The sequence below is a fragment of the Ascaphus truei genome, chromosome 22 (assembly GCF_040206685.1).
Source record: "Ascaphus truei isolate aAscTru1 chromosome 22, aAscTru1.hap1, whole genome shotgun sequence".
Lineage (NCBI taxonomy): Eukaryota > Metazoa > Chordata > Amphibia > Anura > Ascaphidae > Ascaphus > Ascaphus truei.
In genome coordinates, this window is record NC_134504.1 from 14,379,839 (window position 1) to 14,402,449 (window position 22,611).

The 22,611-nt window shown below is 52.9% G+C and overlaps 1 protein-coding gene across 1 annotated transcript in view; it reads right to left on the bottom strand.

Annotated features, from left to right (window-relative positions):
* The window catches only part of LOC142472856 (uncharacterized), a 43,417-nt gene that overhangs the window by 11,583 nt on the left and 9,223 nt on the right, over window positions 1-22,611 (bottom strand). Inside the window, exons 2-3 of the mRNA XM_075580051.1 lie at window positions 19,183-20,098; window positions 6,725-6,890 (exon numbers count right to left, since the gene is read on the bottom strand). Coding sequence (XP_075436166.1) covers window positions 6,725-6,890; window positions 19,183-20,098 — 1,082 coding nt within the window. The remainder of the gene's footprint in view (window positions 1-6,724; window positions 6,891-19,182; window positions 20,099-22,611) is intronic.

The following is a 22,611-nucleotide window of genomic DNA, read 5'->3' on the forward strand; positions in this document are numbered from 1 at the left end:
GGCGTGGAAGGGCAGGGGGCATGGAGTGGAAGGGTGGGGGGGGCCAAGGGGCGTGGAAGGGCGGGGAGGGCAAAGGGCAGGGGGGCAAAGGGCACGGAGGGGCGGGGGGTAAAGGGCAGGGAGGGGCGGGGGTGCCAAAGGGCAGGGAGGGGCGGGGGGGCCAAAGGGCAGGGAGGGGCGGGGGGGCCAAAGGGCAGGGAGGGGCAGGGGGGCCAAAGGGCAGGGAGGGGCGGGGGGGGGCCAAAGGGCAGGGAGGGGCGGGGGGGCCAAAGGGCAGGGAGGGGCGGGGGGGCCAAAGGGCAGGGAGGGGCGGGGGGGGCCAAAGGGAGGGGCGGGGGGGGCCAAAGGGCAGGGAGGGGCGGGAGGGCCAAAGGGAAGGGAGGGGCGGGGGGCCAAAGGGAAGGGAGGGGCGGGGGGCCAAAGGGAAGGGAGGGGCGGGGGGGCCAAAGGCAAAGGGCAGGGAGGGGCGGCCAAAGGGCAGGGAGGGGCGGGGGGTGCTAAGGGCAGGGAGGGGCAAGGGGGCAGGGAGGGCAGGGGGGCAGGAGGGCAGGGAGGGAGGGGGGCAAAGGGCAGGGGGGCAAGAGGGTAGGGAGAGAGGGGGGCAAAGGGCAGGGGGGGCAAGAGGGCAGGGAGGGAGGGGGGCAAGAGGGCAGGGAGGGGGGCAAGAGGGCAGGGATGGAGGGGGGCAAGAGGCCAAAGGGCAGGGGGGCAAAGGGCAGGGTGGCAAAGGGCAGGGGGGCAAAGGGGAAAAGGGCAGGGGTCAAAGGGCAGGGGTCAAAGGGCAGGGGTCAAAGGGCAGGGGGAGGGCAGGGGGCAAAGGTCAGGGGGAGGGAGGGCAGGGGGCAAAGGGCATTGGGAGGGAGGGGCAGGGAGGGCAGGGGGGCAAAGGGCAGGGGGAGGGAGGGCAGGGGGGCAAAGAGCATTAGGAGGGAGGGCAGGGGGGGCAAAGGGCATTAGGAGGAAGGACAGGGGGGCAAAGGGCATTAGGAGGGAGGGCAGGGGGGGCAAATGGCATTGGGAGGGAGGGCAGGGGGCAAAGGGCAGGGGAGGGAGGGCAGGGGGAGCAAAGGGCATTGGGAGGTAGGGCAGGGGGCAAAGGGCAGGGGAGGGAAGGCATGGGGCAAAGGGCAAGGGGGGCAAAGGGCATTAGGAGGGAGGGCAGGGGGGGCAAAGGGCATTGGGAGGGAGGGCAGGGGGCAAAGGGCAGGGGAGGGAGGGCAGGGGGCAAAGGGCAGGGGGCAAAGGGCAGGGGGAGGGAGGAGGGGAGGGAGGGCAGGGGGCAAAGGGCAGGGGGCAAAGGGCAGGGGGAGGGAGGAGGGGATGGAGGGCAGGGGGCAAAGGGCAGGGGGAGGGAGGGCAAGGGGGGCAAAGGGCAGGGGGAGGGAGGGCAGGAGGGACAAAGGGCAGGGGGGGCAAAGGGCAGGGGGAGGGAGGGCAAGGGGGGCAAAGGGCAGGGGGAGGGAGGGCAGGAGGGACAAAGGGCAGGGGGGGCAAAGGGCAGAGGGAGGGAGGTCAGGGGGGGCAAAGGGCATTAGGAGGGAGGGCAGGGAGGGCAAAGGGCATTGGGAGGGAGGGCAGGGGCCAAAGGGCAGGGGAGGGAGGGCAGGGGGAGCAAAGGGCATTGGGAGGGAGGGCAGGGGGCAAAGGGCAGGGGAGGGAGGGCATGGGGCAAAGGGCAGGGGAGGGCAGGGGGGACAAAGGGCATTAGGAGGGAGGGCAGGGGGGGCAAAGGGCATTGGGAGGGAGGGCAGGGGCAAAGGGCATTGGGAGGGAGGGCAGGGGGCAAAGGGCAAGGGAGGGAGGGCAGGGGGCAAAGGGCAGGGGGCGGGAGGGCAGGGGGAGGGAGGTCAGGGGGCAAAGTGCAGGAGGCAAAGGGCAGGGGGAGGGAGGGCAAAGGGCAGGGGGAGGGAGGGCAGGGGAGGGAGGGCAGGGGGCAAAGGGCAGGGGGAGGGAGGGCAGGGGGAGCAAAGGGCAGGGGGAGGGAGGGCAGGGGGGGCAAAGGGCAGGGGGAGAGAGGGCAGGGGGGGCAAAGGGCAGGGGGGGCAAAGGGCAGGGGGAGGGAGGGCAGGGGGGCAAAGGGCAGGGTGGGCAAAGGGCAGGGGGGGCAAAGGGCAAGGGGAGGGAGGGCAGGGAGGGCAAAGGGCAGGGTGGGCAAAGGGCAGGGTGAGTCAGGGACGCGTTAAATAACTCATTCCCCTGCGTTTATTCACCTTGCACACGGCTGCCCTCCTCCTCAACCTCGGGCTCCTCCGCGGAGAGACTGAGACGCTCCGGTGAGGAGGTGCTGGGCCTCCCGCGGGGAGAGGCGGAGACAGCCGGAGGAGAGGCGGAGACAGCCGGAGGAGCGGCCTCTGGGACGGGGAGAGCCGCGTGCTCTGTGTGTGTGGGGGGGGGAGCGCCGGGTGAGGGGAGAGCTGCGTGCTCTGTGTGTGGGGGGGGGGGAGCGCCGGGTGAGGGGAGAGCTGCGTGCTCTGTGTGTGTGTGTGTGGGGGGGGAGCGCCGGGTGAGGGGAGAGCTGCGTGCTCTGTGTGTGTGTGTGGGGGGGGAGCGCCGGGTGAGGGGAGAGCCGGGTGCTCTGTGTGTGTGGGGGGGAGCGCCGGGTGAGGGGAGAGCCGGGTGAGGGGAGAGCCGGGTGCTCTGTGTGTGGGGGGGGGGGGGGAGCGCCGGGTGAGGGGAGAGCCGGGTGCTCTGTGTGTGTGGGGGGGGGGGGAGCGCCGGGTGAGGGGAGAGCCGCGTGCTCTGTGTGTGTGTGTGTGGGGGGGAGCGCCGGGTGAGGGGAGAGCCGGGTGCTCTGTGTGTGTGTGTGGGGGGGGGGGGGAGCGCCGGGTGAGGGGAGAGCCGCGTGCCCTGTGTGTGTGGGGGGGTGAGTGGGGGGGTGGTGAGCGGGGGGGGTGGTGAGCGGGGGGGGGGTGAGCGGGGGGGGGTGAGCGTCGGGTGAGGGAGTGGCCTATGGGTGGTGAGAGCCGTGGGAGGTGAGAGTCCCCCGCTGTGTCCCGGGCGCTCGCTCCGCTCCCCCGCTGACTGTAGCGTCACCGGGTGGGGGGGGGGGAGGAAAAAGCGCGGGAAAGCGGGAGACCAGGGTGGAGAGGAGGTGCGCGCGGGTCCCGGTGTGTGTCTGTGTGTCTGTGTGTCTGTGTGTCTGTGTGTCGTCACTCCGCCTCGGCCAATGAGAGGTGTGCGGGGGCGGGCGGCCCAAGGGAGCAATCTCATTGGCCTGGCCCAATGTCCAATGGGATTGCCGCTAGGGACACAGGGAGACACATACAGACACGGACACATAGGACACTTTCAGAAATATATAGTAGATGTATAACCAATAATGGCATATGAAATGACGCACGCCCGCCCCATTTTGGGGTATAAGTTAAACTGTTTTGGACTATCTCAGCAGTGCATTTTGTGTTAGTCAGACAGCGATGTTTGATTTGTATTAAATGCACTCGTGCATACAGCTGATTGCAATAAAAGTTCTCAACCAAATCGCTTACCCTAAAAGTGACAAGTGTGAACCCCATTTTTCCACCACACTATCCAAAAAGCAAGGTGGGGCTATAAATCCCCCTCTTTCTAAAAATGAACCCCATCACTGCCAAAGGGGCTCACACTGGCAACAAAGAGGTTAACAGGCGAGGCGAGAATATCTTTGACTACCCACTTCCGATCCTTAAGAGCTTCTTGTAATTACAGAACGCGAAACCCCAAAGCTACATTATGCGAGAAAAAATCCACAGCGGCAGAATCTCAAACCCCAGCAACTTTTTGGGCAGCTGGCGAAGGGCTGTCCCGAAACGTTGGCCGCTGTGACTGTAACGCCGTTCTGCGTGAATAAATCTTTCATGTTGATGCAAAGACGCAGCTGGGGAGGTTCTTTTGCGCGTTCCAATAACCCGTGCGCGTTCCAATAAGGAGCGCGGTCTGGCAGCTGTGCACCAAAGCATGACTGGCAAGAGTAAGGCCTCGTCCAGGGTGGCAGAGACAGGAGGCGGAGGGCGCGCGTCCGCGCGTCAGTCTGCTGGGCGATGTGTGCTCATCGTCCCCAGCAGAACTTTTCAAGCGTTGAGGAGGCGGGGCGACAGACCTGAGGTTAGGGAAGGGTGCTGCTCTTCTCAGTACACTTTCCCGAATGATTTGATTGGCCGCCGAAGTACCAGTGACGCTGCTGCAGCTTGAATAAAACAACTTGGGTTGTTTATGCAAACTGTAGCCAGCGTCAACTCCTTACTTCGGCGACAGGGCAGCTGCTACCCTGACAACTGACATTAACTTGAAATACTTTGTTTCGAACGTGCGCGCGCACGTAAGCGCGCGCACGTCGCAAAGCAGGCACCCGAAACGAGGCCTAAGACTCATCTCGCTCTGAATGGGAAATGCCAATCAGCCCACACCCAGCAGCTTTGGACCATACTGTGGCTACTGGTTTGGGTTACAGGCAGAACCAACTTCCCAGAATCCTGCCTCACACACACAAAGTTCAGTCGCTCAAAAAGTCATTTTATCGATGCAGTTTTGGGCACAACATTTTGAGGAAACCCCTTTCTCGGGTGGAAATAGATCTGATAGGACAACATATTTACACGTGACAAAGGGGATTCCCTCAAAACGTCGTACCCACAACTGCATCCATAAACATGGCTGAAATGTCTTTATCCCCACTGGGACACGTGTGTGCGTGTGCGGCAGGATTCTTGAAAATGATATATCCGGTGTTGCCAACCTGGCTCAGCACCGATCCCACAGGATAAGTATACGTGTCGCCTGCGCCATCTGCTTTACAGGCAGAATCGTGCGGGGTGACTAGATGAAACCCTACAGAATTACGGCCCTGTGTATAAACGCAGAGAAAAGTACATTGAGATGCCCCGGTGCACAGCTGCGTCATCTGTAAGACGCGCGGTCTCCCGTCACGCCGGATACAGCGCCGTTGGGTTTCATCCACTTCGGATCGGGCTCAAATATGGCGTGAATAACATTAAGAGGAAAAGAGGCGCAGAGTTTCATGCACCTCGTTACCATGTAACTGTTCCCCATGTAAGCGTTCCCAGGGAACTTTGCGCCACGCAGAAAAACCGCTTTTCTGTATAACCCTTATGACCGGGGGGATAATGTGTGTCGGCACAGCAGGGGTCCCCGTGAAGTTTTCTTGGGGGGGGGGGGGGGAGATGGTACACATCCCTCCTGCCCTTCCATTCAGTTCATCGGGGGTTAGAAGCTCACACCTGCAGCAGAACAAGGACATTGCAGTGATAACTGCGGGGGCGCAGAACGGTGATTGGAAGACTCACGGGAGCAGCCGGGCAGCAAAACCAATGTAAAGGATTGTGTTAGATCAATTGGGGCTGTGTGAGTAACTTAGTGTTAAGCGCACTGCCTTTAAATCGGAGATCCCCGCCCCAAGTCTGGCAGTTTAACGCCTACAATGTCAGTATCTTGCCCCCTGAGCATGTCCTGTTTTTTTTTTTCTAGCGTTAAAAATCATGTTAATCTGTAGCTTCCGAGGTTGCCACGGTAACCTTTACACCGCACTGGGGGGGGGGGGGGGGGAGCTTCATTTTATCGCCCCGGGCGCTTTCCAGCGCTCGTGTCGGCTGAACAAAGTTTCAGATGTAAAAATAAAAGCAGCGTCGGAAAAAGAAGAGATCGCTTTAAAAAAGCATTTCCGCATTGGTGTTTTTTTAACTCCTACCTGGAGGGGCGGAGGAGGGGGAGGGGGGGGAGGAGGGGGTGGGGAGGAGGGGGAGGGGGGGGAAGAGGGGGAGGGGGGGGGAGGGGGTGGAGAGGGGGGGGAGGGGGTGGAGAGGGGGGGGGAGGGGGTGGAGAGGGGGGGGGAGGGGGGGGGGAGGGTCCCATTGAGCTCATCGGCCATTCCCCAAAGTCTGGGAACCCCCAATATTCCGGAGATGTGTGTAGTTTGTGTTTGTGTCTGTTCACGGACACAAAAAAATGACAAATATGCCCACGGACTACAAACATGGCCACGGACTACAAACATGGACACAGACTACAAACATGGCCACGGACTACAAACATGGCCACGGACTAAATCATGGCCACTGACTAAATCATGGCCACGGACTAAATCATGGCCACTGACTACAAACATGGCCACGGACTACAAACATGGCCATGGACTACAAACATGGCCACGGACTAAAACATGGCCACGGACTAAAACATGTCCATGAACTACAAACATGGCCACAGAGTAAAACATGGCCACGGACTACAAACATGGCCACGGACTACAAACATGGCCACGGACTACAAACATGGCCGCCAGGGTCATTAATTGGAAGCCGCATCATCTCATGGTGACTTTTCAGTGGCCATAATGTTCACCTAGGATTGCCGGCTTGGCCCCTACCGGGAACAGGCTCGCCGCTCTTGAACCAGAGCATCCCCGGACATTGGAGGGACCCCCGTTGAGTTTCTCGGGACCCCCAGGTTCAGGTACATTTATCAAAGGAGACTGCTGCTTTAAGGTGGGTGCAGAAAGCCTCGGGTTCGGCTCTGGTGGTGTCACCTTTTCTCCCTGTGCCTCAGCTGCCAAACTTAGATTGTAAGCTCTGTGGGGCAGGAGCTGTGCCGGCAAAATTCTATGTACAGCGCTGCGTCCATTGTCAGCAATAGGATCCATTATCCATTACCGTGCATGTCGGTGTGTTATACTGTAGTGTGGCACCCACCCGACCAGCAGGAGAAGGGGGACTATGGAGTGCTCACTCACTGTGCCACGTAACACCCATCCAGCCATAAGGCCCCGCGTATCTCTGCAGTCTCCGGTACTCCGCCTGCGTAGCGTGCTTCTTCCACTGCAAAACCGGGATCGTTTCCACGAAGATCTCCTTAAATGCCGGGCTTCTCAGCTTGTCTCTGGTGCGGTTGGGACAGCTCTGGTGGGAGGCAAGGGGGGGGGGGGGGGAATTACTGCGGGGGTCCCGTAGACCCCTCCCACAGGCACCGGGACCCCTCCCACAGGCACCGGGACCCCTCCCACAGGCACCGGGACACCTCACACAGGCACTGGGACCCCCCCCCCCACAGGCACACGGGACCCCTCCCACACCAGGACCCCTCCCACAGGCACCGAGACCCCTCCCACAGGCACCGGGACCCCTCCCACAGACACTGGGACCCCTCCCACAGGCACCGGGACCCCTCCCACAGGCACCGGGGACACCTCACACAGGCACTGGGACCCCCCCCCCCCCACAGGCACACGGGACCCCTCCCACACCAGGACCCCTCCCACAGGCACCGAGACCCCTCCCACAGGCACTGGGTCCCCTCCCACACCAGGACCCCTCCCACAGGCACCGAGACCCCTCCCACAGGCACTGGGTCCCCTCCCACACCAGGACCCTCCCACAGGCACCGGGACCCCTCCTACACCAGGACCCCTCCACAGGCACCGGGACCCCTCCCACAGGCACCGGGACCCCTCCTACACCAGGACCCCTCCCACAGACACCAGGACCCCTCCCACAGGCACCGGGTCCCCTCCCACAGGCACTGGGACCCCTCCCACAAACACCGGGACCCCTCCCACAGGCACCGGACCCCTCCCACAGGCACCGGACCCCTCCCTCAGGCACCGGACCCCTCCCACAGGCACCGGACCCCTCCCACAGGCACCGGACCCCTCCCACAGGCACCGGACCCCTCCCACAGGCACCGGGACCCCTCCCACAGACACCGGGACCCCTCCCACAGGCACCGAGACTCCTCCCACAGGCACCGGACCCCTCCCACAGGCACCGGGACCCCCTCCCACAGGCACCGGACCCCTCCCACAGGCACCGGGACCCCTCCCACAGGCACCGGGACCCCTCCCTCAGGCACCGGACCCCTCCCACAGACACCAGGACCCCTCCCACAGGCACCGGGACCCCTCCCTCAGGCACCGGACCCCTCCCACAGGCACCGGGACCCCTCCCACAGGCACCGGACCCCTCCCACAGGCACCGGACCCCTCCCACAGGCACCGGGACCCCTCCCACAGACACCGGGACCCCTCCCACAGGCACCGAGACTCCTCCCACAGGCACCGGACCCCTCCCACAGGCACCGGACCCCTCCCACAGGCACCGGGACCCCTCCCACAGGCACCGGGACCCCTCCCACAGGCACCGGACCCCCCCCCCCCAGGCACCGGGACCCCTCCTACACCAGGACCCCTCCCACAGGCACCGGGACCCACCCCCCCAGGCACCGGACCCCTCCTACACCAGGACCCCTCCCACAGGCACTGGACCCCTCCCACAGGCACCGGGACCCCTCCCACAGGCACCAAGACCCCTCCCACAGGCACTGGACCCCTCCCACAGGCACTGAGACCCCTCCCACAGGCACCAGGACCCCTCCCACAGGCACCGAGACCCCTCCCACAGGCACCGGGACCCCTCCCACAGGCACCGGGACCCCTCCCACAGGCACCGGGACCCCTCCCACAGGAAACGGGCGTTATTGTACAGACACCTTTTCCCCCTTCAGATAAATGATGTGGTGCACAGAGCAGGGATTGTGGTGTAGGTGTAATAGTGCCACACAATGAGTCCCCATCGCTTACTCTACTTGTTCAGATTACATATCACATAGTTACATATAATTATATAGTTACATATAGTTACATATAGTTACATAGTTACATAGTAGATGAGGTTGAAAAAAACACATACGTCCATCAAATTCAACCTATGCTAAATTTAGACGACAGATACTTTATCCTATATCTATACTTACTTATTGATCCAGAGGAAGGCAAACAAAAAAACCCAGAGTCAGATCATCCAATGCTATCTCATAAGGGGAAAAATAAATTCCTTCCCGACTCCAAGAATTGTCAATCTGATTAATTTCTGGATCAACATCCTTCCCATGTATACTTATTTGGTATAACCCTGTATACCTTTCCTTTCTAAAAAGATGTCCAACCTTTTTTTGAACATATCTATTGTATCTGCCATCACAGTCCATGGGTAATGAATTCCACATATTAACTGCCCTTACTGTAAACAACCCTTTCCTTTGTTGCTGGTGTAATCTCCTTTCCTCCAACCTTAAGGAATGACCCCGAGTCCTTTGTACTGCCCGTGGGATGAATAGTTCTTTGGAAAGCTCCTCGTATTGTCCCCGAATATATTTGTATATAGTTATCATATCCCCTCTTAGACCACCTCTTTTCTAATGTAAATAAATCTAATTTAGCTAGCCTCTCCTCATAAGTTAGATTGTCCATCCCCTTTATTAATTTGGTGGCTCTTCTCTGCACTCCATCTAGTTCCATAATGTCTTTTCTAAGTAGTGGTGCCCAAAATTGTACTCCATATTCAAGGTGTGGTCTTACTAATGCTTTGTAAAGGGGCATAATTATGTTTACTTCCCTTCCGTCCATTGCCCGTTTGATGCAAGATAAGATCTTGTTTGTCTTTGCAGCTACTGCATGACTTTGGGCACTATTGCTATGCCTGCTGTCTACAAGCACTCCTAAATCCTTCTCCATCAAGGATTCCCCCAATTTATCCCCATTTTAATTTGTATGTCGCCTGTTTATTCTAGCATCCCAAATGCATAACCTTACATTTATCTGTATTAAACCTCATCTGACATTTACCTGCCCACGTTTCCAGTCTCTCCAAGTCCTTCTGGAGAGAAATTACATCCTGCTCTGATTCTACTACCTTACACAATTTAGTGTCGTCAGCAAAGATGGGGACTTTGCTCTCAATGCCAACCTCTACGTCATTAATAATCAAGTTAAAAAGCAGGGGTCCCAGTAACGATCCCTGAGGTACTCCACTCACGACACTAGCCCAACCTGAAAAAGTTCCATTTATGACAACCCTCTGTTGTCTGTCCTTTAACCAGTTTTCAATCCAGGTGCATATATTTTTACTGAGTCCAATTTGCTTTATTTTGCACACCAACCTCTTGTGTGGAAGCGTACCAAAAGCCTTTGCAAAATCTAAGTAGACCACATCAACTGCATTACCCTGGTCTAAATTCCTACTTATCTCCTCAAAGAAACAAATAAGGTTAGTTTGGTATGATCTATCCTTCATAAATCCATGCTGACTATTACTAATAATTTTGTTTTCCATTAGGTATTCCTGAATATTATCCCGTATTAAACCTTCAAGTAGTTTCCCCACTATTGAAGTCAGGCTTACAGGTCTGTAATTCCCCGGTTGTGATCTAGCTCCCTTTTTAAATATAGGCACCACATCTGCTTTACGCCAATCTTGTGGTACTGAGCCTGTGGAAATGGAGTCCTTGAATATTAAATATAATGGTTTGGCTATTGCTGAACTTAACTCCTTGAGAACTCTTGGATGTATGCCATCGGGGCCAGGTGCCTTATTTACTTTCTTTTTATCAGGCAGTCTATGAACTTCTTCCTCAGTTAACCAATGGTTCATTAACATGGAGGTTGTGGCTTCCTCCTGTGGCACTACTATTGAAATTGATTCTTCCCTGGTAAACTCAGAGGCAAAGAATTTGTTTAATACCTATGCTTTTTCCTTATCTCCAATAATCTGTCTGCCCATCTCACACTGAAAGGGTCCTATATTTTCTTTTCTCGTTTTTTTGTTCTTAAGGTACTTAAAGAACTTTTTAGGGTTGACCTTACTTTCTATTGCAATCCTTTTTTCATTATCCATTTTTGCTAACTTAATTGCTCTTTTGCTTCTTTTGTTACATTCCTTATAATTCTGATATGATGTCTCTGTCCCTTCTGACTTAAAGAATCTAAACACCTTCCTCTTCTTGTCCATTTCCTCCCCTACCTGATTATTTAGCCACATTGGTTTTTACTTATTTCTCTTATACTTATTACCCAAGGGTATACACTGATAAGTGTGCTTTTCTAACAATAGTTTAAAGACTGCCCATTTATCGTCTACATTTTTCCCTGCAAAAACATCATCCAAATGTATTACTTGTAGATTAGACCTTAGTTGATCTGCCTCTCTAACGCTTAAGGTCTTTGTTGAACCCAAGTAATCTGTTTTTTGATCATTTATTTCAAATGAGACCATGTTATGATCACCGTTACCCAAATGTTCCAGGACTTGAATATTTGTTATTACTTCTACATTGTTTGATATGACCAAATCCAGTACTGCCCCTCTCCTGGTTGAATCCTCAATAATTTGGGTCATATAATTGTCTTTACGCACCCCCAAAAACCTGTTTCCTTTTGTTGTAACGCTAATCTCATTGCCCCAGTCTATGTCTGGATACAGATGTGGGAACTCCATGCAAGGAAAACACACACTCTATCCTCTCCCTCTCCTCTCTCTCCCCTCTCCACTCTCCCCTCTCTCTCGACTCTCTCTACCCCGTCCCTCCCCCCTCTCTCCCCCTCTCTTCCCCCTTCCCTCTCGCCCGCCCCTCTATCCCCCCTCGCTCCCCTCTCCTCTCCCTCCCCCCTCTTCCCTCTCTCTCCCCACTCCCCTCTCGGCTGCAAAAGTATTAGGAATACAAGGGAGTAACAGCAGGCTCTCCAGGTCTTATGGATGAAGGGATTGCTCAAACCCCATGCAGGTCTTATGCAAAAGTTTAATTACCAAGTTACAGTTTATGGGGGACTAATACTTGAATACTTGCCATATATATCCCATGCTGTGCTTAAAAGCTGTGTTAACAGCGAGCATTAGCTTATAAGGGTTCCATGTAAGAATGGATTTCAGGCAAAATGTGACACAGTGTGCTCATTTGCATGTAATTTCCCAGAATCCCTTGCTGCAGTGGAAGCACTGTATGCTAGGTGATAATGGTGAAAGGCGGGGTTGCAGACCTGTTAACATGTGAGTGTGCTCACAAGTGATCTTTTTATTTGCTATATGCTATACGGTGGAGGTTTCTTGTCGCCTTTTTCACCCACCATAACTTAAAATGTGTATGGTATATCCTTACTATATGTAGGAATGGTACTCTATACAATGAGCTTGTATTACATTTTTACTAGATGATGTCATATTTAGCGCACATATAAAGTGAATTTCTACACAGCAGCTGACATAATCTCATTTACCCGAGAGCCGTATCGCCCTTGCAGGACTGTATTCGCAGGTCTATGCAGTCAGTCTCTGTCTTCCCTTCTTGACCTGTGATGAAGCTCTGGAATGTATTTATTGTTGATGGCTTTGAACTTAACAGCTCTGCAAACAGGACCCCACCTTGGAATCTGCCACTAATAATCCCTGCCCTGCAGCCCTGCTCCCGGATGTCAAACAGTCCGACACTGGGCTGGGACTCACGGAGGGCTTTCTATCAATGTTCGGAACACTTTGAGCAGCTTTTAACAAGCACATTTTTTGCTGTCACCTTTTTAAAAGGTCCCATGAAACATTACATTCATTACGCAGTAATTCACATTTACCGGTGACATGGAAATCCCCAGATAGCTAGGGTAGGGTTTTCCGTTTAATGGGTGTTTGGTTTCTTGTAAATCACTAGTCCGAGAAACTCATTCCTACGCGCCCACGCGCCCCGCTGGCGCTCTGAGCCCACCTGCTCCCCTGGCGCTCTGAGCCCACCTGCCCCGCTGGCGCTCTGAGCCCACCTGCCCCGCTGGCGCTCTGAGCCCACCTGCCCCCCTGGCGCTCTGAGCCCACGCGCCCACCCTGACACTCTGATCCCTGTTAAGGTAAAAGACACACAGAATACGACGGCAGATAAAGCCCTCTTGCCCACTCGTTACTCCCATTTGCTGTAAAACCCCAGGCCCAGTTAGATCCTCTGCTTTCTTTCATCCCTTGAGTTCCCTCACTGCAGTCGTCTCCACCAGCACCTCTGCTGGGAGGCTGTTCTGTGAAACCACAACTCTTTCCGTGCAGAAAGTAAAGGCATGCCATGGCGACCTACTGTGCAGGCACCTTGTCCCCACGGACTTCAGATAAATCACGGGTGGTGCACAGAGCAGTCACACGCAGCACTTATCATCTGAGATCTGTCTCCAAAAGACTGTTCATGGTCCCAAGGTTCAGCAGAGTATCCGGCCGCTCCTCCTTCTCTTACCGTGCCCCCCACAACTGGAACAGTCTGCCGGAGACTCTCACAGCCACCACCAGTCTAAGTTCTTTAAAAAATAAAGCTTTCTCACATTTTAACCTGGTCTGTAACTGTTACATACGCCCATAATATATATTATCTCTAACTGTGCGTGCAATGTCTTGTATATAATGTATAACCCTGCTCACTTAATGTAACCATGTCTTGTCATCATAACTCTATGCCCAGGACATACGTGAAAACGAGCGGTAACTATCAATGTATTACTGCCTGGTAACACATTTTATACATAAATAAACATGCATGTAATCATCAGACCTCATATGAAAGCAAGGTTTCCCAAGCTTGTGTACTAACAGCTGTAAAGAGCTGAGATGTTATGGGCGATCCATGCCATATCCAACGTGTTTAAATAAATCGCTTCTGTAGTATTAGCTCAGGGGTGTGCAAAGTTTCGGAGCTGTGCCCCCCTGTGTGACAGCCCCAGCGCTCGCACCCCTCCTGCCCCCTTTCCTGTGACCCGGCGTCAAATGACGCCGCAAGTCATGTGATCCCGCCGCGTCAAATGAAGCCGCGTTGCCATGGCGACGCGTCCAGAAGTCTACCGAATCCCGGTAAGTTGAGGTTGCAGAGGACTTGTGCGGTCCCCCCTGCATTTAAATTAAATGCCCCAGGGAAGAGCGCAGGGCCTCTGCAACTGCTGCTGCCCCCCCCCCCCCCAAAAGAATCCCGTGCCCCCCAGTTTGCGCACCCCTGATAATTAGATAATACTCCATTTGCAGCTCAAACGGCTGGGAACATTTGTAACAAATGATCCCAAACGGGAAAGTGTTGCAAAGATCTTGCACTGCTGGGGCGGTGGGTTTAAACCTGCTATAGAAATCCAAGGATGCTTTAAAACTCATTATAAATGGCATGAAGAGTTGAATAAAAACAAAAAACAGTCCTTATTATCTAATACTGCAGGACCGGTTTTATTTAAAATAAAACCCATTCATGTTTTACATTTTGCTGCTTTAATGCCATTTTTAATGGAGTATTATACATATACACTGAGCAGCAGCTGAAAAAGAGTGCCGGGGGCATACAGTATGAGGAATGCTCATAACCAAGAATTCACTTGCTGCATAACACAAACTAAAATATAACGATTACTTGGTGTGACGTGAAGAGGTAGCCAGACCCACTAATAAAGGTTAAGCCCGTTTGGTTACCTCTGATCCATGTTTTGGGGTCCTAGAGTGTTAGCTCTTGGGCCTAACTGTTGTATATGCATTACCTGTCATTGCCTGCAATTATGCGACAATAAAGAATTTGTGTGTTTTTACCTTTCCAGGTGTGCCAGCAAGCAGGGATTGCTGTGGTATGAGTTTTGGGGGGGGGGGGGGGGGTACAGCGTTGCTGGTTCCCCTAAAAATGTACCCAGGAATCAGGTTGGATGCCTGGATGCATGTACATGTAGACACAATGTCTCTGTAATATCTCCCCTGGAAAACGCATGTGCGACTCACTACTAGGGGTCCCTGCTTCAGCACAGCCCAGAAAGGTAAATGGGGCATAGGGATGTGCAGTGTCCCTGAACCAGGCAGGTGGCCCCGAGGTTAGTGGGGATACCCAGTAAATGCCCAGGTCACCCAGAACCGGTATAGGGGTCTGGGGGTACTCCAATCATCTACAAGGTTGTAGGGGACTTTTAAAAGCCCAGTCCTAAGTTTATTGTATAGAGTGTGGGGAATATGGCTAGTAAGAAATAACGTGCAGCTTCTTATTCTATTTCCCATAGCCCACAGACTTAGGATATTTTTAAAGTGTATATTTTATTAAACTGTGTGTTTTAAAACATATGCTTGTGCACAGAGATGAGCTGGGACTTTCAGACCCACTTGGGTGCCACTGTGTCTACTCATACAGGGGGAGATGAAAGCCCAGAGGATGTATGAGGTGTCAAGACCATTTGGGCAGGAGGGAAGGACTCAAGTATCCACGTCCTGAGATCAATGGATGCACTTTGCATGTCCATTTGCCACCACCAGACTGACAGGAGCCTGTCAACGCGGGTGGCATTGAGGGAACCAAGGCCAGAGGTGCCAAATTGCCCCTGCCTGCCAAATTGCCCCTGCCCCATGGTTCATTCAGATTTCCAGGTAACCCTGTTTTTTTCTACCGGTTTCTCTTGGGATGGTTGCTGAGAATATTCTCACGGTTCTGATAGGGGGGTAGCAGTTTGTGAATGAAACTCAAGAGGTATTATAAACCCCCTACGCAAATCAAAATTTTAGTTCTCCAAGTTCTCTCAAGGTTCTAAAGATTCTGAAAGTTTTCTCCAGATTCTAGGATTCTAAATTTCAATTCTCCAGCAAGAAAAAGGCTGCTTCAGCTAAAGCTGCCTGGAATATTTTCTGTCCTGTTTTTGCAACTGTTATCAGGGGAAAATCCTTATTAGGATTCCCTGCACCTAGAAGAGTCTAGCTTTGTACCCCAGTCCCAAGTAAGTTTTTTTTTTTTGCCTGTATTTTGTGTAACATTGTGTGCTTGCCTTTTCCTGTGACTAAATGTACAATTTAAATCATGATTTTGTTTTGCTCAATGCATGATCCGGATAAAAAGGTGTAAATTGCCTGGTCTCCCGTGACACTTGGTGTGATTAAAACATATATCACTGTGTAAACGTCACAACAGTAATTAAAAAATAGGTGGGTGGAGTGGTATAGATGGCTAAATAAATGGGTGATCAGGCTCAGAATCAGTAATAAAGCTGAATCTAATGTAAAGCCAAGTACTAAAGCCTTACACGTAATAGCATAACCGCAATAGGGAATGATAAGCTGAGGGAAGTATGTATGCGAATATATAAGGCTATGGGCAGTAAAAGAAACCAAACTAGCCTCTAGTGCAGTGGTTTTCAACCTTTTTCTGGTTCAATTTTTTTCCCGGTATGTGAAATTCTAAGGAATCCCCCGACCCTCTCTAACAGCGTGTCTGAGATCTGTTACATTGTAAGGAGCCCCAACCCTCTCTAACAGCGCGTCTGACATCAGATGCATTGTAAGGAACCCGACCCTCTCTAATAGCGCGTCTGAGATCAGATGCATTGTAAGGAACCCCGACCCTCTCTAATAGCGCGTCTGACATCAGATGCATTGTAAGGAACCCCAACCCTCTCTAATAGCGCGTCTGAGATCAGATGCATTGTAAGGAACCCCAACCCTCTCTAACAGCGCGTCTGAGATCAGATGCATTGTAAGGAACCCCAACCCTCTCTAACAGCGCGTCTGAGATCAGATGCATTGTAAGGAGCCCCAACCCTCTCTAACAGCGCGTCGGAGATCAGATGCATTGTAAGGAACCCCAACCCTCTCTAATAGCACGTCTGTGATCAGATGCACTGTAAGGAGCCCCGACCCTCTCTAATAGCGCGTCTGTGATCAGATGCACTGTAAGGAGCCCCGACCCTCTCTAACAGCGCGTCTGAGATCAGATGCATTGTAAGGAACCCCAACCCTCTCTAACAGCGCATCTGCGACCAGATGCATTGTAAGGAGCCCCAACCCTCTCTAACAGCGCGTCTGAGATCAGATGCATTGTAAGGAACCCTAACCCCCTCTAACAGCGCATCTGAGATCAGATGCATTGTAAGGAACCCCAACCCTCTCTAACAGCGCGTCTGAGATCAGATGCATTGTAAGGAACCCCGACCCTCTCTAACAGCGCGTCTGAGATCAGATGCATTGTAAGGAGCCCCAACCCTCTCTAATAGCGCGTCTGAGATCAGATGCATTGTAAGGAACCCCAACCCTCTCTAATAGCGTGTCTGAGATCAGATGCATTGTAAGGAGCCCCAACCCTCTCTAACAGCGCGTCTGAGATCAGATGCATTGTAAGGAACCCCGACCCTCTCTAATAGTGCGTCTGAGATCAGATGCATTGTAAATTCTTCTGTGTTTGGTACAATTTTGAAATGACCTGAACATTACAAGGAACCCTTTAGGGACGCCCGGGGAACCCTTGGGTTCCTAGGAACCTGGGTTGTAAAACACTGCGTCTAGTGACACTAACTAATTATAGTATAAACAGAGAGAGTGTCACAGCCACTAATATTGATACAAGTGATATACACAGCATCATCCTGCATACAATATAGCACAAAATGCAATATTCTGAGCAGGGTGTAAAAATCCCCAGCTATAAGGGCTGATAAATCCCCAGCTATAAGGGCTGATAAATCCCCAGCTATAAGGGCTGATAAATCCCCAGCTATAAGGGCTGATAAATCCCCAGCTATAAGGGCTGATAAATCCCCAGCTATAAGGGATGATAAATCCCAAGCTATAAGGGCTGATAAATCACCAGCTACTGTATAAGGGCTGATAAATCCCAAGCTATAAGGGCTGATAAATCACCAGCTATAAGGGCTGATAAATCCCCAGCTATAAGGGCTGATAAATCCCCAGCTATAAGGGCTGATAAATCCCCAGCTATAAGGGCTGAGGCACAGAGAGAATAGTAACTTAAAGTAAGAAGGTGTCAGGCGGATCAGATCATTCCGGACAGGAAGAGGTTACTCTGAGCACTATCCTGACTTAGATAACCCTCTTTCTAGTCCCAACAGCAAAATCAAGCAACCCCCCCAGAGACCCTACTACAGTGAGCACGTATACTGGGACATAAAGAGCCTAGTGGCAGAAGCTCTGCCCGACGTGCGTTTCACTCCTGCAAGGGAGATCCATCAGAACCACTACGCAGGGCTTCTAGCATTATGCTCTTTGTGTCTTAGTGTATGCTGATACGGTGTATATTACTTGTATCCATATTATTGATAGTAATATAGGTAATCTGTTTTCAATAAAGGTAATCAAAGGCTGTATATATTAAAACTAAATATATAAATTATTTTTTTAAAGTGCTGCTTTAATTGTATAGTGACGTAACTACAATTTAAATTCATTTTTAATTAATATTTTAAAGGCCCCCCTCTGTCACTCTCTTCCCCCCTCCTCTCTAACTATCCCCCTCTCTAACTTACCTCTCATCTCTAACTCTCCTCCTCCTCTCTAACTCTCCCCTCCTCTGTAACTCTCTCCACTCCTATTTAACTTTTTCACCCTTCTCTCTAACTCTCCCCCTCTCCTCTCCAACTCTCTCACTCTACCCCTAACTCTCCCCCTCTCCTCTCCAACTCTCTCACTCTACCCCTAACTCTCCCCCTCTCCTCTCCAACTCTCTCACTCTACCCCTAACTCTCTCACTCCCTTAGTCTCTAAAGCTCTCCCCCCTCTTCTCTAACTCCCTGTTCTCACCTCTAACTCTTCCTCCTCCTCTCTAACTCTCCCCCTTCCTCTCTAACTCTTTCCACTCCTCCTATCTCTCTCTTCCACCCTTCTAACTCTCCCACTCCTCTCTAACTATCTCACCCTCTCACTCTCCCCCCTCCTCTCCAACTCTCATACTCAATTCTCCCTTCCTCTCACCCTCCACCCCCCTCTCTTTCACTCAATCACCCCCACCGCCCCTCCCTCTCACCTTGCCTTCTGGCCAATGTGGGATGGGGGAGAGGTCTCGGTTTCTGCGGCACAGGGAAGCTGGGGCCACGCGGGTGGATGCAGAAGTTGGGCCCAATCTCTTGGCGGCGGGCCCAACTTCTGGCACCGCTCGGGACATGGGTACACCAGCAGGGAGAGGCTTGTTGTGATCCCCCCCCCCCCTGCATTGGGGTAGTAGTACGCCCCTGGTTAGGAGTCTACAGTGTTGCAAGGTCTGAATCTGTTGTACTCCAGTCTCTCACCCCGAGAGCACATGTGCCCCCCTACCAAAGTGGCAAGCCAAAACGTCCAAATCTAAAACCATTATTATAAAAAGCAACAAACTACTGTGTAGCCGTCGCTGCTTGTAGTTGCAAAGTTTCAGCCTGGTGTAGCCTTTGAGTATAAATACAAGTAGTTAGCTGAGTAGGTGTAGGAATGATGCTCAGCGCAGTATTATAATGGGAGATATCAGAACTTGCGTCTTCTTTAGTATTTTTAAAAAAAACATGTTTTGATAACCCCTCTAGGGACCTGTACCTCAAAAGGTCTCCTGTGTGAAGACATACAAAGGGGGAACCCTTGGTACGCTATACTGCATTCATAACACCACAGGATAACCGCTCCCCACAGAAAACCTGAGACTTACAGAGTTGAGATGAGTGTCGTCCCACCCGTACTCATCCCCCAGGTAGGAGGTGGTGGTGGAGATGGGCTTGCTTTTGGTGGGTCCAAGTGGGGATTTGATGGTAATAGCTGAAGCTTTTGTAGTCTCATTCACAGGTTTAGTAATCACAGCCGGAGGTAGGGTGGTCACATTAAAACTTTTGGTGGCCGCAGCTGGAAGTTTGGTCACTTTCAAAGGTTTGGTGGCCACAGCTGGATGTTTGGTGGTCACTTTCAAAGGTTTGGTGGCCACAGCTGGAAGTTTGGTGGTCACTTTCAAAGGTTTGGTGGCCACAACTGGACGTTTGGTGGTCACTTTCAAAGGTTCGGTGACCACAACTGGACGTTTGGTGGTCACTTTCAAAGGTTTGGTGGCCACAACTGGACGTTTGGAGGTCACTTTCAAAGGTGCGGTGGCCACAACTGGACGTTTGGTGGTCACTTTCAAAGGTTCGGTGGCCACAACTGGACGTTTGGTGGTCACTTTCAAAGGTTCGGTGACCACAACTGGACTTTTGGTGGTCACTTTCAAAGGTTTGGTGGCCACAGCTGGAAGTTTGGTGGTCACTTTCAAAGGTTCGGTGGCCACAACTGGACGTTTGGTGGTCACTTTCAAAGGTTCGGTGGCCACAACTGGACGTTTGGTGGTCACTTTCAAAGGTTCGGTGACCACAACTGGACGTTTGGTGGTCACTTTCAAAGGTTTGATGGCCACAACTGGAAATGTGGTCACTTTCAAAGGTTTGATGGCCGCAACTGGAAATTTGGTGGTCACATTCAAAAGTATGATAGCCTCAGCTGCACGATGGCTGTTTAGTAAATCATTGTACACCTCCATTGGGAGTTGTTTATCAATGTTCTGAAGCATTTCCTCGTTTCCTGGCAGCTCCTCCATATACCTATGAAAAACAAAGCAGTGTGATAATGGGGCAGACCCAGTGCCAGCAGGGGTGTCTGTACCCGGGACAAGCTCGTGGCGATTTCGGGCAAGTCACTTTATCTCCCCTAGCCTTACTTCCCCGCCACCCCCAAACAATAAGACGATAAGCACCTGGGGACACAAATGCATTGTCCTGTTTCATGCCACATTGTCCAGTGTGCACAACTTACTATATTAAATCTACAATGACAGTATTATTTTGGCTGATGCCCACATTACACCTTCATAGGTAATGGGTGAGGGGAAGAGTAGGGAAGTTAACCCATCACTTCCATCTGCCAACTGTGTTTTATAAATGTCTGAAGGCAGCCTTCCCTTCTGCCTTCTACAGTGATTGAGCCTTTTACTTTTCTGTTTGATTGGAGAGAGGATGGGAGAAGGATGTGGCTAGAGAGAAAGATAGAGAGAGAGAAGGAGAGAGAGAGAAGGATATAGCGAGAGAGAGAGAGAGAGAGAGAGAGAGAGAGACATCCACAGTCTTACTGCTACAGAGTAATGGAATGCCAGGAGCTCCTCTTTAAACCCTGTACCACCCTGTCCTATCACAGCCTGCAGAGAGAATACAACCTGGCACCCTACCTACTGAAGGTAAGGGATCCAAAGAAGAGACAGACCTTGTGCCAGTACAGAATGAGCCTGCAAATAGAAACAGGCAGACACAGACAGAACTGGAAGTCCCGGGAGATGAGACTGTGCCAGCGATGTGAGCTAGGAGAGGTGTGTGATAGAAACAGGCAGACACAGGCAGAACTGGAAGCCCCAGGAGGTGAGACTGTGCCAGCGATGTGAGCTAGGAGAGGTGTGTGAGAGACACAGACAGAACTGGAAGCCCCGGGAGATGAGACTGTGTCAGCGATGTGAGCTAGGAGAGGTGTGAGAGAGACACAGGCAGACGCAGACAGAACTGGAAGCCCCGGGAGGTGAGACTGTGCCAGCGATGTGAGCTAGGACAGATGTGTGAGAGACAGGCAGACACAGACAGAACTGGAAGCCCCGGGAGGTGAGACTGGGCCAGCGATGTGAGCTAGGAGAGGTGTGTGAGACACAGGCAGACACAGATAGAACTGGAAGCCCCGGGAGGTGAGACTGTGCCAGCGATGTGAGCTAGGACAGATGTGTGAGAGACAGGCAGACACAGACAGAACTGGAAGCCCTGGGAGATGAGACTGTGCCAGCGATGTGAGCTAGGAGAGGTGTGTGAGAGACACAGGCAGACACAGACAGAACTGGAAGCCCCGGGAGATGAGACTGTGCCAGCGATGTGAGCTAGGAGAGGTGTGTGAGAGACACAGGCAGAACTGGAAGCCCCGGGAGATGAGACTGTGCCAGCGATGTGAGCTAGGAGAGGTGTGTGAGAGACACAGGCAGAACTGGAAGCCCTGGGAGATGAGACTGTGCCAGCGATGTGAGCTAGGAGAGGTGTGTGAGAGACACAGGCAGACACAGACAGAACTGGAAGCCCCGGGAGAGGAGACTGTGCCAGCGATGTGAGCTAGGAGAGGTGTGTGAGAGACAGGCAGACAGGCACAGACAGAACTGGAAGCCCTGGGAGATGAGACTGTGTCAGCGATGTGAGCTAGAAGAGGTGTGTGAGAGACACAGGCAGAAACAGGCAGAACTGGAAGCCCCGGGAGAGGAGACTGTGCCAGCGATGTGAGCTAGGAGAGGTGTGAGAGACACAGACAGACACAGGCAGAACTGGAAGCCCCGGGAGGTGAGACTGTGCCAGCGATGTGAGCTAGGAGAGGTGTGTGAGGCACAGGCAGACACAGACAGAACTGGAAGCCCCGGGAGATGAGACTGTGCCAGTGATGTGAGCTAGGAGAGGTGTGTGAGAGACACAGGCAGAACTGGAAGCCCCGGGAGGTGAGACTGTGCCAGCGATGTGAGCTAGGAGAGGTAGAAGATTAAACTAATTTCCTGATGCACTGTGAAAAATACTCTGAAGTGCCCACTTCTAGAAGAGGAAGCCCCCGCATGACTGGCTGCACATGATATTAGCACCTGTCACCTGCTGAGAGACACCCACTATACCCCAAATCCCTGTGTGTAACTGTTACCCATGTACTGTGTTAACATACCCTACCCTTTGTTATTCATGCTTGAGAGAGAGGAGAGAGAGAGGAGAGAGAGGAGATAGAGAAGAGAGAGAGAGGAGAGAGAGAGGAGAGAGAGGGGAGAGAGAGAGGAGATAGAGAAGAGAGAGAGGGGAGAGAGAGGGGAGAGAGAGGGGAGAGAGAGGGGAGAGAGAGGGGAGAGAGAGGGGAGAGAGAGGGGAGAGAGAGGGGAGAGAGAGGGGAGAGAGGGAGAGAGAGGAGAGAGAGGACCATACTAGTGGTTACATTGTAACAGGGGAGTGATGTACTTGTTGTTGAATACTGGAAAAGTTCAGAGAGAAGGGGTGGCTCAGTGAGTAAGGACACTGACTGGCACTGAGTGTGACGCAGGGGAACCTGGTTCAATTCCCAGCGT